General features: G+C 40.8%; 3 protein-coding genes across 3 annotated transcripts; 1 reads left to right on the top strand and 2 right to left on the bottom strand.

Annotated features, from left to right (window-relative positions):
• Positions 1–637: 637 nt before the first annotated feature.
• On the bottom strand, positions 638–2,707 carry LOC131365220 (trace amine-associated receptor 7a-like). The gene is made up of 2 exons (XM_058408904.1): positions 1,833–2,707; positions 638–863 (listed from the first exon to the last, which is right to left on the bottom strand). The coding sequence occupies exons 1-2, from the start codon at positions 2,705–2,707 to the stop codon at positions 791–793; spliced, it is 948 nt and encodes a 315-aa protein (XP_058264887.1). The 3' UTR covers positions 638–790.
• Positions 2,708–5,156: 2,449 nt separating this feature from the next.
• LOC131365099 (melanocortin receptor 4-like) lies at positions 5,157–7,105 on the top strand. Its single transcript, XM_058408720.1, has 2 exons — positions 5,157–6,052; positions 7,012–7,105. The coding sequence occupies exons 1-2, from the start codon at positions 5,157–5,159 to the stop codon at positions 7,103–7,105; spliced, it is 990 nt and encodes a 329-aa protein (XP_058264703.1).
• A 5,177-nt stretch (positions 7,106–12,282) lies between these two features.
• Positions 12,283–16,662, bottom strand: prnprs3 (prion protein, related sequence 3). The gene is made up of 2 exons (XM_058407866.1): positions 16,510–16,662; positions 12,283–15,939 (listed from the first exon to the last, which is right to left on the bottom strand). The coding sequence occupies exon 2, from the start codon at positions 15,936–15,938 to the stop codon at positions 14,361–14,363; it is 1,578 nt and encodes a 525-aa protein (XP_058263849.1). The 5' UTR covers position 15,939; positions 16,510–16,662; the 3' UTR covers positions 12,283–14,360.
• Positions 16,663–17,469: the final 807 nt, after the last annotated feature.

Genomic DNA, 17,469 nt, shown 5'->3' with positions numbered 1-17,469 from the left:
CTCGCAGCCTAAGGATACTGATCTGATGGAAAATTTCACAACTGAAGAGGATTAGGAAAACGTTTATTGTATTGGGCATTTTTTCTGTTCTTTATTTCAGCAAGCCTTAAATAGGCTCACATTATTGTATATAATTACTGTATAGGAACAATTGCAGAACTCATTTACACAATATCTTTATTTTAGAATAAACTGGAATAAGAATTTCCCTGAGTTGTATAAAGTGCTTCTAAGGAGTTTTTTCAGATATTTTTTTTTTGGTAAGTTCCTTACTTTAAAATAAATAAATAAAATTAAATAATAGGCCTTTTAATGTGGTAAACACAAGCTAAACATTTTATATATATGTTCTTTCTTCTTTTTTTAAATTAATATTTAATGTACATTCACATTATAGCTAAAGCCTACTATTACCATAGTCAGTTACTGCAAATATTCTTCTATGGGTGTTTTAATTGTTTAGAAAAAGAAATATATAAGAATGGAAAAATCTAAAAAGGGTTCCCGCAGAGAGATAACCAAAAAAAAAAACATTAAGGCTTCTAATTTTAAACTATTATTTCTACGTGTTTATTTACAAATAAATCAGTGTAATGTAAAATAGCTGTACAGAAACCTGCTGGTTTGTCATGATGTGTGCAGCTATATGGAATAAATGCCTTGCCATATCAAACAAACTCAACGTCTTGATCTCGAGCATTTAGTTTGTATTAAAGGCAAACCAGTTTAATCTAGGCCTAGCCATGAAACCGTTAAGTCTTCGTCCAGTCCTGTGTCCTGCTTTTGTCGGTCACGTGTCCCTTGAGCTCTGTGAGATGCTCGGTACTCTTCCTTTCTCTGGTTTCACATTCATGCTGAATACTCTGAGAGAGGAAAGAAAGGCATAATTACATACACTGTATATATAAATCTGATGTTTATAAATCTGCCTATTTGTTATGATCATTCATGGAGCTCTTAACCATTGTGTTCTGTTCAGATAAATATTATCCATTGTCATTTTTTTTTTTTTTGCTAAAATTGGAACCATAAGAAGAAAAAAAATCAATGTGTAATCAAATTGTGTAATATTCAATTAAAATAGATTATAGCAAGGTACATAATTAAACAAGCAAACAAACAGGTTAAATAGATAAATGACCTCATTGTCTTATTTGCACTCATAACAGATTAGACACATATGCTGATAGGATCATCCTCAGACCTGAGAAGGGTTTAATGTTCCTTTACTTTTCCCCTAAAACACACATGTATTCAAGGCTGGTTATCTGTCACAGATGTCAATAACACAATATGACCCAGCTTGTGCATTGCTAAGCAGTAAATAAGACTACACACTACTGGTCTTACAGCAATGATTTCCAGCCTTGTTTGAGGTTGTTTTCCCACTTCACATGCCTGATCCATCTACTTAGCTAACAGCAGTCCCTTCCTGAATGGAAATGTGTGCATTAGTGTTAGTGCAGAATGGGAAAAAACAAATGAAAGGTTCAGTACAGAGCTACTGCAGGACCAGGGCTGAGGGCCACTCACAATCTAGTGATGAATAAATTGGTACATGATTGAATGACCACCCACAGAGTTGAATAAATTTGTCCAGTTACACACGCTTACATGTTAGAACAGTATGTACTCATTTATTTTTTGTGTGTACCTGAGCACGAAAAGAGTCCAAATAACAACAGCCATTAACAGTGTACTGTGTGAACTACTGTGTGCACAATGCGCTTTCAGACATGAACATAACGCATGCGGAAAATCATTCGGTTTCCAGAACACCAAGGTGATATATCAGACAGGATTTGTGCAGGAAGATGGGTGTGTGCATGAACCTTGTAGTTCTGATGTGGCACGGTGTACACACTCTTTTCCACACCGTGTTCCACACAGCGGTGCGCAGAGCAGGACTGCCCCATATGTAGAGCGCAGAGGTGCTGAGCGCGTTAAAGCGCGCCATGATGGCGAACACGTTGGTCGCTTCGTTCCTGAAGCGCAGCCCGCCGTTTGAGAGATATCTGACCATGATATTCACGAAGGACGGACACCACAGTGACAAAAAGCAAATCACCACGAACACGATGAGACGCAGTGATTCTTTCTTGCTGTCTCTTTCCGGGCTGGGCGCCTCGCGCCCGAGCTGGTGTTTGGCAATGATGTATAACTTAATGGTCATCAATACTTTGATCACAACTATTATCTGCAACGTCATGACGCCGAACGCGCTGAGTTTGACAGCTTGTGCAACTGGTAAAACGTTCTGAATGGTCAGGATTGAGTAGGTGTACACCCAGCAGAACACACAGCACGCGATGACAAACCAGCGCGTAATGAAGCGGTTGTAGAAGAACGGGTGACCCACAGCCAAGTAGCGGTCAAACTGCGCGAACAGAAACGTCATTACGTTCACCCCTAAAAACGAGGGCAAGATGTAAAAGGTGCTGTTTCTAGACGGATAGCCCTCCTGCACGTCGAAAAGGCCGAGGTAATAGACAGAGAATCCGGTGAGGGTGTCGCTGATGCTGGTGTTCAGCATGAAGATGAAGCGGTTCTGCTGGCGCAGCGCACGCGTGCACAGGATCCCGAGAACCACAGAACCGGCGAGCAGAGCCGCGCACGTGGCGAACACTATGTGGTAAATGAAAATGAAAAAATCTCCCAGACTTGTGAAGTCAACTGAGAATGAAATGGTGTAATTGAAACTAGACATTCTTTTAACTGAAGGCGAGGATACCCGCTCGCCCTCTACGAACAGAGGACAGGATGGTGTTATATGAGCTCTGTGCACAGACCTGAGGGACACAGATTCACTTTTTCCACAAATCATTGTGCAAAAGGCCACATGAGAGCAGCCATCACTTTGTAAGAAGTGTTATTATTTATGTTCTATAGACATTGAGGCCTACTGTTGTGCTAAACAACGTAGGCTTATGTGCCCTGGGTAGCTCTCTATGACTATCAATTAGTTATACATTTTATATAATCTGGATCAGGGTCATGGAGAATCCAGTATGTTTTTTTGGATGGTAGGAGAGATGCAGATAAAAGCCATACATTCACATGCAAAAACACTAAACCCATAGGTAGACCAAACCAGGGACAATGGAACTGTGTAGTGACCTACCTGCTGCACCACTGCTCATTTTTTATACATATAACCACAAACAAGACACCACAAAGAATATATGTGTGTGAATGGTTCCCTGTAACTGACTGGTGCCCAGTAGAGGGTACATTCTCACTTCATGCCCATGGTTATTAAAAGTGAGTAAGTGAAGGTGACGGAATTCAGTACACACTTAAGTGACCAGCTTGACTTGCCTAAATACACAGACCAGGCATAAACGCCTGCCTAATATTGGTGTTGCTCCCCCTTTTTCTGCCAAAACAGCCCTGACCCGTCATGCACTGTGTATTCTGACACCTTTCTATCAGAACCAGCATTAACTTCTTCAGCAATTTGAGCAACAGTAGCTCGTCTGTTCGCTCCCCACGTGCATCAATGAGACTTGGCCGCCCATGACCCTGTTGCCGGTTCACCACTGTTCCTTCCTTGGACCACTTTTGATAGATACTGACCACTGCAGACCGGGAACACCCCACAAGAGCTGCAGTTTTGGAGATGCTCTGATCCAGTGGTCTAGCCATCACAATTTGGCCCTTCGTCAAACTCGCTCAGATCCTTACGCTTGTCCATTTTTCCTGCTTCTAACACATCAACTTTGAGGACAAAATGTTCACTTGCTGCCTAATATATCCCACCCACTAACAGGTGCCATGATGAGGAGATCATCAGTGTTATTCACTTCACCTGGCACTGTTCATAATGTTATGGCTGATCGGTGTAATTAGTATATGGTTTTTATTTAACTCCAAGTAGCCTTGTTAATTTCATGCACCCATAGTTTTACATAATATAACATGCTTCTATAGAAGAGATTAGACGCGAGGAACATCTAACCTTTTTTTGCAAAGCACTTAACACTATTGATTGCTTATATTTAAATAGAGACCTAGAATTGTGCAGATCTTGAAAATTTACTTTTTTTGTTTTAGATATTTAAACATTCTAAAAGCATTTGTTTATTCCACATTTCAGTGTGGTCTCAGACCTTTAGTGATACTGCAACACAGCCTTACTGTGAGGATGACAACAACCTCCTCATTAATACACTCATAACATTCTGCATCACACAATTGACTATACATAAATGCAGAAAGGACATTGTTCATATCACACTCTCTGGTGTCACACAAATGAGGATGAGGTTCACTTTTGAGTTTGGTTCCTCTCAAGGTTTCTTCCTCATACCATCTAATGGAGTTTTTCCTCACCACAGTTGCCTCAGGCTTGCTCACCAGGGATGGTTTTGTATAAACATCTAGGACTGTTTGCATGTTTTTTGTTTCTTATGTTCTGTAAAGCTGCTTTGAGACAATATTCATTGTTAAAAGTGCTATATAAATGAAATTGAATTGAATTGAATAGAAAATAAAAGATGCCTCATGATGTTCGGTGCGGTTATGCTGAGTCTGTTTTGGAAAGAAAAATCCTTCAGCTATTTTTGTAGGGACGGTGTATAATTCCTTGGTGTTGCTCTTACCCATGTAGTTGGGTCAGGACATCATGCAGCATGCAGTCATGTATATAGTAATATAACAACAACAAAAACTAGGACTGGTGCACAGCTATTAAATTAGTCATTTTTGAATTGGCATAGAGGTTCTTTAAAAAACTGTTTATACTTATTTATAATCTGTAGTGTATGATAAGACTATGATTTATTATGATTTATTATAAATTGAGTTGTTTTTTAAACAAATTAGGAATGTTGTATGATGCCAGATTATGAAAGGCCTTGCAGCATTTTCCGCATGGTTTCTTCTCTCTCTCATGCTTTTGATTGAAATGAAACTGGACACGAGGAGCCCAATTAAGCAAGGTTTGTTTACAGGCTGCTGTAACTCCCGGGCTGACTGTCAGTCCCACTCCGGTCCTGCTGCTCCCGATGGGTTTTATGTGTTTTCAAGCAGTTTTGACAGGATCGCAGAGGAATTCAGATGAGTCGTATTAAAAGCTCTGTGCGGCCTTACAGCGCGTGCACCCAAATGAGATGTCCACATCTGCGTGTGTGCTCCTCTGATGGCTTTGCTTCCGCATGGCCACCCTGATTAAATCTAATTCCTCTGCTTTGGTTAGCGGTTTGGGCCTAAGCCCCGTCCTGCCCCTGAACAGCTTCGGGAACGTGCTGCTGTTCCTCTTCAATATCTTTCTGGCTACGGCCATCATCTTTCTCAACGTGTCGGTTTTCGTGTCCATACTGCTGAACAAGTCTTTGCGCTTCGAGAACCGCTTCATGTACATGTTGAGCACGTGCCTGAGCGACGTGTGCTCGGGAGTGTCGTACTACTACTGCGCCGCGCTGGACGTCCGCGACAGCTACGACTCTCCCAATCGCACTTACTACATAGCGCCCACTTTTTTGGGTCTGTCCTACATGGCCATTTTAGCAGCGCAGGCGGATCGCTACCACGCGGTGTCCGCGCCGTTCAAGTACTCGCAGCGCATGACGCGCGGCCGGACGCTGGCAGTGATCGCGGTGTACTGGGTGTACGCGTTCATCATCGTGGCCGTCAATAACTTTGTGACGATTGGCATTGCCAAGCAGGTCACAGGCATCGGCACTTTCGTGAGCAACATTTTCACAGTGATCATCATGATCGGGTTAAACGTGCGCCTGTTCCTGATCGCCAGATACCAGCTGGACCGCGAGCCGCCCAGCGCAGAGCGAGAAAACAAGCGTGCGTCCGTCTATCTCATAGTGGTCGTGGCCGTGTTCTTTCTTATATCCTGGCTGCCAATATTCTTGCACATTATCGTGTGTAATTTATCGGGCACCACGTGCTACTCGTTCCGCAACGAGGGCTCTGACCCACTGCGCATCATGCCGCGCGTAAACGCCGCTCTCACACCCCTGCTGTACATCAGGGGCTGCGCGGGGCTCCGAAACACACTGTTCACCAAAGTGTGGAGAGTGTGCTACAGACACATAGGGTATATCCAAGAGGGGTCTCTCTCTCTCTCTCTCTCTCTCTCTCTCTCTCTCTCTCTCTCTGTCTGACTCTCTAACACATGAAAAAATAACATTTATTATGCAAAATGTACCTGTAGTAATTACCTGTGTAATATAAAAGACTAGTCTTTAATGCCCTATATAGTGTACTTTCAATTAATTGTTAAGGTATAAAGAGATATGTAGTCCACAAGGTACCACCTGTGATGAAGCAAGGAAAAGAGTTTGCTACATTTATTTATGTGTGCCATATAATCCTCACCTTTATTATGCATAACGACAACAAAAAGCTCTTAACCTGCAATGAAACACCAATATAACCAATCCTTTTAACTTTCAGGGGCTGGGTAAAGTTGAAATGTGAAATTCGAATAATTATAAATATATGCCAAAAGGCACTGAGACTAAATTGTACAGAAAATTATTTCCAACTGATCAGGCCTAGAACCTACAGCCAGTCAAATCAGCATAACTGGCACTCAGGTTATTAAGGGTGCTATTAAAGTAATCTATAAGGTGTAATAAATGTACTATGGCTTAATTTGTAATGTAATAATCGGTTCCATTCACAAAACTCAGGAATTTTTATGTCAGCTATACAGAGACACAGTAAACAAAGCTTGAGGATGTTAGAGGTGGCTATATTCATCCGCTCTTACAGTATATTATAATCTAATATATAGTTCTTAAGGAACAGTCCTGCGTTACTGGAAGCTGACAGCCATGATCGTCAGAACACACTGCTGCATTGGGGTTATATTTTATTTATTATTTATTTATTAACTACATCTAACTTTAATCATACACACCAATAATGACCACACATCCATGTACTAGATCAGCCTGTAGTGTTGAATTGAACACTCTGATGTGGTATCCTGAAATCAGTTTATTTACAATGAGGTTCATTTCATCTGCTGTTATGTTTTTTCCTCTACAGAGTCTATCCCAGGTCTTGGAAGAGGTCTGTTGCACCCAATATCCTGTCTGTTTCCATGCTGTGCAAAACCCAGAAGGCAAGGCAAACGAAGTGAATCTTGGGTGCGAAGTGAAACTTGTTCAAAGTCTTTATTTGGTCTAAGAAAGGAACATGTTATTTATGTCTAGGGTTCAAATGCCCAGACCTATAGCTAAATGTATATAGTTTTGTGTTTAGGTTTAGACTAATGATAATGTAATTACATGTTTTTGATGATTTTATTTGGAATTTAAGTCGACAATATGAGTCAGAGTCGACCTCCGAACCTGCATATGATTGTACTTAAAAGTCTGGACCAATGCTTCGATATTTAACATCCACGTGAAACTAATACAAAATATTATTTTTGATATAATCAGTCATGCAGAGCACCGCTACCATAAGCGGGATGTAAAATAACATAATACACATTACTGACTGTTTCATGATAATTTAATTACATTTATATGTTTTTATTTTAGGCTACATGTCCTTACCTTACTTTATTCTATTAGAGGACAAGATATGTGTGTTTTTCCCATTAAGGCCTTTGTGTTTGTATTATCTTTCATGTATAGATTGTATAACAAATGGAAGAAAGATTATTTTTCCATGCACACCACAATGAGTGATGCTACAACCTACTAAAATTATATCACTATCTTTAGGCATACCACACATTAAATACAATTTGAAGCAATAATCGCAGGTTCATTCATTGCCTCTGGTTTGCTCTGCCTGGGATAAATGTATAAACTTGTACTGCATAATGAAATGTATTTATTTCTGTGAAGCTGCTTTATGATAATGCCCATTGTTAATTGTGCTATACAAATAAAATTGAATTCAATTCTGTATCCCAGATTCAGTACAGCTGACCCTACATGTGTTGAAATAAGCTTAATGAATCATTGCGTGGCTATCATACACTATACTGCCAAAAGTTTTGGGACACCCCTCCAAGTCATTGAAGTCAAGTGTTGTTTTTCAGGGGTTGGGCTCGGCCCCTTAGTTCCAGTGAAAGGAACTCTTAATGCTTCAGCATACCAAGACATTTTGGACAATTTCATGCTCCCAACTTTGTGGGAACAGTTTGGGGATGACCCCTTCCTGTTCCAACATGACTACACACCATTGCACAAAGCAAGGTCCATAAAGACATGGATGAGTGAGTTTGGTGTGGAGGAACTGCACAGAGTCCTGACCTCAACCCGATAGAACACCTTTGGGATGAATTAGAGCGGAGACTGTGAGCCAGACCTTCTCGTCCAACATCAGTGCCTGACCTCACAAATGCACTTCTAGAGGAATGGTCAGAAATTCCCATAAACACACTCCTAAACTTTGTGGAACGCCTTCCCAGAAGAGTTGAAGCTGTTATAGCTGCAAATGGCGGGACCACTCCATATTACATTCATGTGCATGTAAAGGCAGACGTCCCAGTTTTGGCCTGGCTCGCAGTCTCCACTCTAATTCATCCCAAAGGTGTTCTATCAGGTTGAGGTCAGGACTCTGTGCAGGACAGTCATGTTCCTCCACACCAAACTCGCTCATCCTTGCTTTGTGCACTAGTGCACAGTCATGTTGGAACAAGAACATAGTGTAAATATACTAATACTATCTGCCAAATGAACAAAACCTTTTCAATCTTGAAATGAGTCAAATATAGTGTCTACAAATAGGGTTAATGATCATGCAAATACTAGATAAATATGACTATACGTATACTTTCAATTGCTTTGATATCCCTATAAGTAAAATCCATGCACTAGTTAGCTATCTAATAGATTAATTAATTTGTTGTGGATCAAACCAGGGACCCTGTGAGGGGTTAATATAAACACATCCCATTTGAGTCAGCACTAAATACTGAAGATCAACCAGTCTCATTCCTCAGCACATCCACATCAGACCATTCAAACCTCATGCAAATGTAAATTTCAATAGGAAATGATAGTCAGCGAGGGCGGTGTATTTGTGTTCACACCGCAGTAATCGTCATCTCTGTGCCATGTTGTGCCATGATATTCGAAGGCTGTGGGGCTCATTATCTCAATACACTGGTGATCATTTTAGCTCTGTTTGATCAACCATGTTAATGATACTCAGTGATGTCAAGAAGAATGGCTCTCTCCAAGGTGTTATAAGGTCCCTTATAACAGGCAAATTAAGATAAATGGCAGTGACAAGGTTGTGCATTTTAAAGGGTATGAAGATGACTTGAAACCCAGGTAGACTGGTGGAGCTGTCAAATCATACCCAGGGAGCAATTAGTATATATGATCAGCGGTCATTAGGGTTAAATGTGTTTGGGGGCATATGTGCATATGTCAAACAAAGTAAATCAAGTACTGAACTCAAGGGGACAACCAGTTCACACAGCAGATCCCAGGTCTCAGGAGTGTAAAATATTTCCTAAACACAAATGATGTTTGCTTTAAGGGTGTGTGTTTATTTGTGTAATTGTTAGAAGATAATGGCTTAAGACTGACTTCATTATTCTGAGGGACCTTTTGTGTTTGTTTTACAGAAATGAGTGCTTTTAATTGCGTGACGCTTGTGGTTTCTACAATTCATACAAACGACAAAAAGTTATATAAACAATTAGAATGTAGTTTATAAGAAAATTAGCTGTCTCTTGAAATGAAGCAAACATCACTTAAACCTGAGATTGACCACACTTATATTATTTACACAGATCAGGCACAACATTATGACCAACTGCCTAATATTGTTCAGTTCCCTTTTTGCTGCCCAAACAGCCCTGACCCGTCATGCACTGTGTATTCTGACCCCTTTCTATCAGAACCAGCATTAACTTCTTCAGCGGTTTGAGCAACAGTAGCTCGTCTGTTGGATCGGATCACACGGACCAGCCTTCGCTCCACACGTGCATCAGTGAGCCTCGGCCGTCCATGACCCTGTTGCCAGGTCACCACTGTTCCTTCCTTGGACCACTTTTGATAGATACTGACCACTGCAGACCAGGAAAAACCCACAAGAGCTGCAGTTTTGGAGATGCTCTGAATCATTGGTCTAGCCATCACAATTTGGCCCTTGGTGTCAAACTCGCTCAAATCCTTACGCTTGTCCGTTTTTCCTGCTTCTAACACATCAACTTTGAGGACAAAATGTTCACTTGCTGCCTAATATATCCCACCCACTAACAGGTGCCATGATGAGGAGATCATCAGTCTTATTCACTTCACCTGTCAGTGGTCATAATGTTATGAGCTGATCGGTGTAGATTTACTGTCATAGTGAGTAACAAATATTTTATACCTCGAAACAAGGATTCACTTTTCGCAGGTTAAAGACTGATATTTTTATGAATTTTGCAAGTAAAGGCAAGGTTATGGATGCTGTAGAGGTGACTTTAGAGCTCAAGATATTATTCTTGTACTGTTTACCTTGAATCTATTCATTCGTTCATGTTCAGTAACCCGTTTTTCCTGCTCAACTCCACTGTTAACACCTGGAAGCTGCTGAGGCTGTGGTTCAGACATACCTCATAATATGACTGCTTTCACTCATACAAACGCTACAATCAGACAATGATGTGTAAGCTAAATTAAATAATGCCGTTTCAGCAGTAGAGATCAAAATAAAAAAGAACAATTTGTTAAATACTTGATTTTTTCTGAAATTTTGCTCAGAATATGGAGGAACTGTTCTACTAGCATGTCATGCTAAAAACCCGAGGCACTTTAACATAAACCTTTAATTTTGTGGAAAAGACAGTAATCAAAATTAGAGAACCACTGCAGCATGGTAGATTACAACTAAAACTTTTGAAGGTTCCAGCTTTCAAAAATAAGGAGGAAGTATAGCGGCCCTTGCTTTGAATGACATCAGCACATCTGCACCCCACCATAGGTCCAGTCTTCTTCTAGTCTCTTCAACAGTTCAGTAACTGTAGTGGGTTTTTAAGCAATAACTTTGTTGCAGTTGATTTTCCAAAGATTTTCAATCGGGTTTCGATCAGGACTCTGGGCTGGCCATTCCATTTTTTCAATGTTCCTAGCCTCAAGGAACTCCTTTACCAACCTGACCAATATGACCATGTGTCAACATAATCTGATGTACGTACTAAGGCGATCACTCAGCATAAATCAAACATTTACTGCACAACCCCTTCCCAAGTCAAATTCATACTGCTTTGTAGGAAGACGGAACATGCCATTGGGAAAAGTCATTAGCAGTAAGTGCACTCATTTATATTACTCACACTCTGATAATGGGACCGGCCCACAGGCAGAGTGCTCTCTTATCCATCCATATGAAATGGGCACATTGCTCAGGGCTCTGACGACTGGGTTTGCAAGAAAAAAAACATGTATCTGGCCCTACCACACAACTGGGGAGGCATCTCTGTTCTAATTTATCCCAAAGGTGTTCTATCAGGTTGAGGTCAGGCCTCTGTGAAGTTCCTCCACACCAAACTCGCTCATCCATGCTTTGTGCACTAGTGCACAGTCATGTTGGAACAGGAACATAGTGTAAATATACTAATACTATCTGTCAAACAAAACCTTTTCAATCTTCACTTAGCCAAAAATAGTGTCTAAATAGTGTCACAGTCATGTTGGAACTCTGTGAAGTTCCTCCACACCAAACTCGCTCATTCATGTCTTTATGGACCTTTCTTTGTGCACTGGTGTGCAGTCATGTTGGAACAGGAAGCGGTCATCCCCAAACTGTTCCCACAAAGTTGGGAGCATGATATTGTCCAAAATGTCTTGGTATGAAGCTGAAGCATTAAGAGTTCCTTAAGAGACCGAGCCCAACCCCTGAATTCAATGATTTGGAGGGGTGTCCCAAAACTTTTGGCAATATAGTGTAGATGTAATTGATTGACTGTAATGATTTGTCTTAATTTATGAATTGATTTTCACTTTGTTTTAAATTTCATATTTATTTGATCTACCTTTAATACAACACTAATATTTCACAAAATATTCATTACATCTGTGTGGAATTGATAAAAGCTTTATGATTGATTTATGATGGGAAGCAGCTCAAAGTTTAAATCAGTTGTATAATACTGAAATTTTCTCCTACTGACATGCACAAGCAGGATATGACAGTTCAGTTTTCCTGAAATTTTCAAGAATAACAATTTGTATTTGTGTAAATGATGCTGCGGATAAAACAGATTTATTTGTTCATTGTACTGTGCTCTTTACAGTTGGCAGTATAAATTGACAAAATAAAAAAATAAAATAAAATAAAATAAAAAAAGCACACGGAGAATGAGAGTGAAATAGCGTTTAATTTTAGATTAAGCATGGACAGAGAAATATTGACAGGTTAGGAGTTTAAATTTACTACCGAACCATGAGTACAGGGTACATTCAATTTTACATGAATTTATATGTCAGTGCAGTTTTCGCAGTTTTTAAACACACAACGAAACACAGCCGAGTTTTCACCTTCCAGTGCATGGAAAAGAAAATGCAATCATCCTGTTTGTCATTTAACCTTTTAGTGAGTACACACAGTGTGTTATATATACGCATTAAGGTTAAAGTCTGTAGTATAAATGAGTTTGGAGAAAAGGTAGACGTTGTGTCTAAACTCCAACGCTTAAATTTAACTCGGGACATAAATATCAAACCACGTCTAAAACTAAACACTTCGAAAATCATTTCTCGGTCTCAATATTTTATAAAAACCTTAAAAACAGTGCAGTGAACTAAAGGTACATTTGTTTAGCTTACTGAATCTTAGCATGTTAGTATTTAGATCGTCGTCTTCTTTGTTTTTACCGAGCCACCACTAAGCTATTTACAGAATGAAGAGTCAAGCCACTAAAAACACAAATCCACGAGTAGACTATATAAAAGACGCCGAGCCTCATTTATCAATCTTTCAGTAAAGTTGTGTGTGAAGGTTTGCGTAAGCCAAACGAAATCGATCCGGCCCTGATATACAAAAGCTTGGGAAAAATCTGATTTCTGATACTCCTGTGTGTATATAAAGTGCAAAGATTCCTCCTACATGCAGGGATAGCCAGAAAACTCTATAAAAAAAATCACAAAACGGTTTAGAAAGGTAGGAGAATGTTGGACATGGAGCTGCCAGGCAGGAGGCAAAGAGGAAGGCCAAAGAGGAGGTATATGGATGGAATAAATGAGGATATGAAGCTAGTGGGTGCAAGTGTTGAGGATGCAGAAGATAAGGATAGGTGGAGAGAGATGATTCGCTGTGGCCACCCCTGAAGGGGACAGCCGAAAGAAGAAGAGGAAGAAGAAGAAAACGGTTTAGAAAAATTGCAGCATTGGAAGGGTTAGTGTTCAAAATCAAGATCAAGATCAACATCCAGAGACAAATGAAAGAAAACTGTGTGTTTTAGGTCAGGATCAAGAGACGTGACAAGATAATGGTGTCAAATGATCTAAACTGTACCCAAGTAATCACACACACCAGGCATGTTACTCAAGGGAAATGCTATTTTAAATGGATTTAATCTCTCAGCTTAAAACGTACTGGAGTGTTACACATTGTTAAAAGAGAAACCGATTTATGGGCCTCCATATTTAAAAAAATCAATAAATAAAATAAAACAGTCTTTTAATATACTCTCTCATAAGCATGACCTTCAGTCAACTTAAATCATAAGGATGCAATAAAACTAAGCTATTTAAACATCCATATATACAAGTGCAGCAATATAATGAAGTTTATATTAGACTTGGGTAAATTTACACACACTCAGGAGCATGAGTAGGATTGATAAATGAGGCCCGCTGTCCTTTCGTTACTGACCTAAAGATATGAAAACTTTTCATAAGCAGTATGTGTCCAGGGTGTGGATGTGATCCTGATAAATCAGCATGAAATAAATATTATAAATAAATAAAACGTGTCATATATATAGCAGGAAACGTGATGCATGTGTTTGCTTGCAGAAACGATGTTGAGGAGAGAGGAGTGCAGCAATGTAGACATTCATGCAGCGAGATCATGATGACTTCATTCGGCGTAACGACAACGATGAGTGCCATTGCATGACCCATGTAGACGAATGCAAATCAAGTTTTAGCTTCATTATCAAGCCAAGGACAGCTAAAAGCCTCTGGGGTTTGTTTTTTTTTTGTTAATCTATATACTTTTAGAATAACAAGGTTTCAGGCAAAGATCGTTACTCATTCTGAAATATGGATTCCTTGATATTTATAATTAGTCAAGACTAACACCGTGGATCATTATTATATTCGCAGATCACAGTCTGCATGTCAGACATTTTTTTTTTTTCCTCTTGTAGTCTATTTGATATGTGGTACCACGATTAACGAAGGTGTACGCTAAACCAGAACAGCTCACTAGGTTCAGTAGAGTAACAGGGAGCTCATAAGCAGAGAAATGAGCATGAGCCCCTGGCTAAGTGGCATGAGCTTTTCACCACCGTTCTCATTATTGTGTACTTGAACCTGTTTCTCAGCATGCTGCTCCGAGTACACCATGTAAAGCTCCACACAGCGTCGAGCTTTCATCTGCTCGATCAGTGCAGGGTAGCCAATTTCCATTATGCTTACAGTATCATCATCATCGTCGTCATCAGGCACCTTCTCCCGAGGCTTGGTGGGTGGCTCTGTAGCACCAGTAAGCTTTGCGGCGAATGGCATCGGGTTATCGGTGGCGTTGCTGGATTTACTTCCTTCCCCAGTACTCTCATTTCTTGTTGCGAGATCTGAAACTTGAGACTCTGCTTCCCCAGCTGGCTGCTCATCCAGTTGCTTAAATGGATCATCTTCAATTAAAACCGCTTTACCATCCTCCGCCTCTTGCGGCCATGGTTCTTCGGCAGCTCTCTTATTTCTGCCCTGCTCGTCTCGCAATAAATCCGTCCTCTCCATACAGTTGTCCATGTACTTGTCATACGACTGAGGCGGAGGATTTTGAAAGATATTGTGGACATTATTAGTCGGACCTGATTCCGAATCACCTGGCCCTGTACCTGCAGAGCTGGGGTTTGTGTTACTGTCAGATCTGGTACCATAGCGCCGATACATGTAGTGGTTATAATAATATTCTTCTTGCGGGTTGTGGAATGAAAAGTGTGGACGTGGAAAACTGCCCAAGCCATATCCTATTGCCATGCCAGTCATGGCTCCGACTCCAGCAGCCAACACTGCCTGCTTACCGAACCCCTTCGATTGGAGAGAGGGCCTCATTCCCATATTATGCACAGACTGGGCGAAAGGAGAACCTCCCGCACCGTATCCCCCATAACCACCATATCCGTAATTACCACCATAACGAGGGCTGATGATTTTGTTGTTGGGGTTCCAGTAGGGGTACTGTGCTGCGCCAGGATATCCACCCGCCGCACCATACTGGTTGGGACTGCCTACAGGATACGGCGCTCCTCTGACCGGGTATCCAGGATAAGAACCACCTTGAGGATAAGGGTACCCTCCACTCCTTCCTGGATAGTTGTTGGGGTATGAACCTGCACCTGGATATGAACCCGCACCTGGATATGAACCTGCACCTGGATATGAGCCAGCCCCTGGATAGCGTCCTTGACTTGGATAGCCTCCCTGGCCTGGAGAGCCTGGCTGGGCTGGATAACCTCCCTGATTAGGATATCCCCCTTGATTGGGGTAGCCTCCAGCGCCCCCTCTGCCCGGATAAGAGCCTGCATGTCCTCCAGTGCCAGGATATGGCGGAGGGTTTTGGTTAGGTACTTGAGGCTGACGAGGATAATTGGCCGGCTGGGAGTGTGTTCCTCTAGATGAGGACCCTCCGGTGTTACTGCCCCCTCTGCTTCCTGTGCTCGTCCCTTTACTGCCCGTGTTGCTGCCTTTGCCCCAGCTGAAACCCCCTTTAAATCCACCACCGCCTCCTCGTCTGGCCACCGCGCAGGTCACCAAAGCCAGACAGACCAACACGACACGATTCATCCTGAAATAAACAAAAATAAAACATGAAACATTAACAGAACATTTAGACCCAGGTTGTCGTCTAAAATAAACCCAGGACACCACATGATCCATCTGCCCATCCCTTTAAACCTTTTAACACACATCTGTACTAATAAAGGGTCATTATTATTGTAGAAATTATTTGCCAGACAGATATTAAGCATCGGAGACAGTAAGCAAAGCAAGACACAGCAGTTTAATTAGAAATGCCCTTCTGTTCGCTATTCTACAAGTGGCTAGCTATTTAGACCATTATACACCAGCAAGGCGATAATGATCAACTACCCGTTTACCTCGCTAACCAAACAAACGGTATGGTAGTAAATTAAGTAGTAATATAGATAATTTGTTCATTATAAATGAGTAGCTAACGGAACTGCGCATTTATCCTAGCTAGCAGGCTAAGCTTACCAAACGAGTAACGGCGCACGAGCTCGATAATAATAACAATATCCTTCCTCCGAACGAACCATATAACCTATATACATTTATACAATATTGTCATGCTCTGTTCCCGATTGTAGCATCAAATAGATAAAACCACAACTACCTTCTTCTGTGTTTTCTGAAATTCACACGAGAGCCTGGTTTCACTGGCTGACGCTTGTTCACAGAACAACAACGAAAACGCTCGGCGAGGGGCTGGGATCCGATTCCTACAAGAGTCGATTCCTTGATTCCAAATAATGGGAATGGTTTCGATTCCGCTCGGTTTCATACGACTCGTGTTCCAGAAGAATCAGCCACATCTATTTTTGTGGATGTTTTAGATAAACTGAACAGGTTGTTTCATTCATTTATGCATTCACTGACCTAAAAGAAAAACCTTACAAAAGACAGAAATGTGCAAAAGTCTTATGCACCTTATTTGAGTACAAATTGCCGGAAATGTTTATTTATTGGTACAAACACATTGTAAATTTCAAATTCCAACAAATGTTACATAAAATAGTTTGTATGCCATCCCACTTTTTTTTAAGGAAAATAAAAATACGAAGATGTTTTACATGCAAAGGAAGAAGCAAGTCTCTCAAGGATTCTCCAAAATGTTCAATAAAAACCTACCATCTATTTTTCTGTACTTCACTGTACCTCAAACCGGGATTAAAACAAACAGAACAGGGAATTTAATTATTTTCCAAGCCTTCTTTGCTTTGCAGCATTTATTTGCATAAATCTAAGACTTTTGCATAGTACCATCTACTCTGTTGAATCGATTCTTTGAAGTAAATTCACCGATTCACTCATTGATTCGGAGTCGATTCCACATTCCACGGTTCCACGAGTCGATGATTCACCTCTCATCTAGGCAATTAACGGATAGATGGATGGATCATAAGGCAGAAAATAGCAGTAATGGTGTCGTGTCGAACATTTTTAAAACATTTTAGAAGTTTACGGCACACCACAAAATGGAATAACCAACACAGTACGAACAAACGCTGTTATCCTTCAGAAAGAGCTGAGCTATAACGAGACGCGACCGGAGTCACGTGATCATGTTGTGACG

The sequence above is a fragment of the Hemibagrus wyckioides genome, linkage group LG14 (assembly GCF_019097595.1).
Source record: "Hemibagrus wyckioides isolate EC202008001 linkage group LG14, SWU_Hwy_1.0, whole genome shotgun sequence".
NCBI classification, from domain to species: Eukaryota; Metazoa; Chordata; class Actinopteri; order Siluriformes; family Bagridae; genus Hemibagrus; species Hemibagrus wyckioides.
This window is presented reverse-complemented; position numbering and strand designations above follow the sequence as displayed.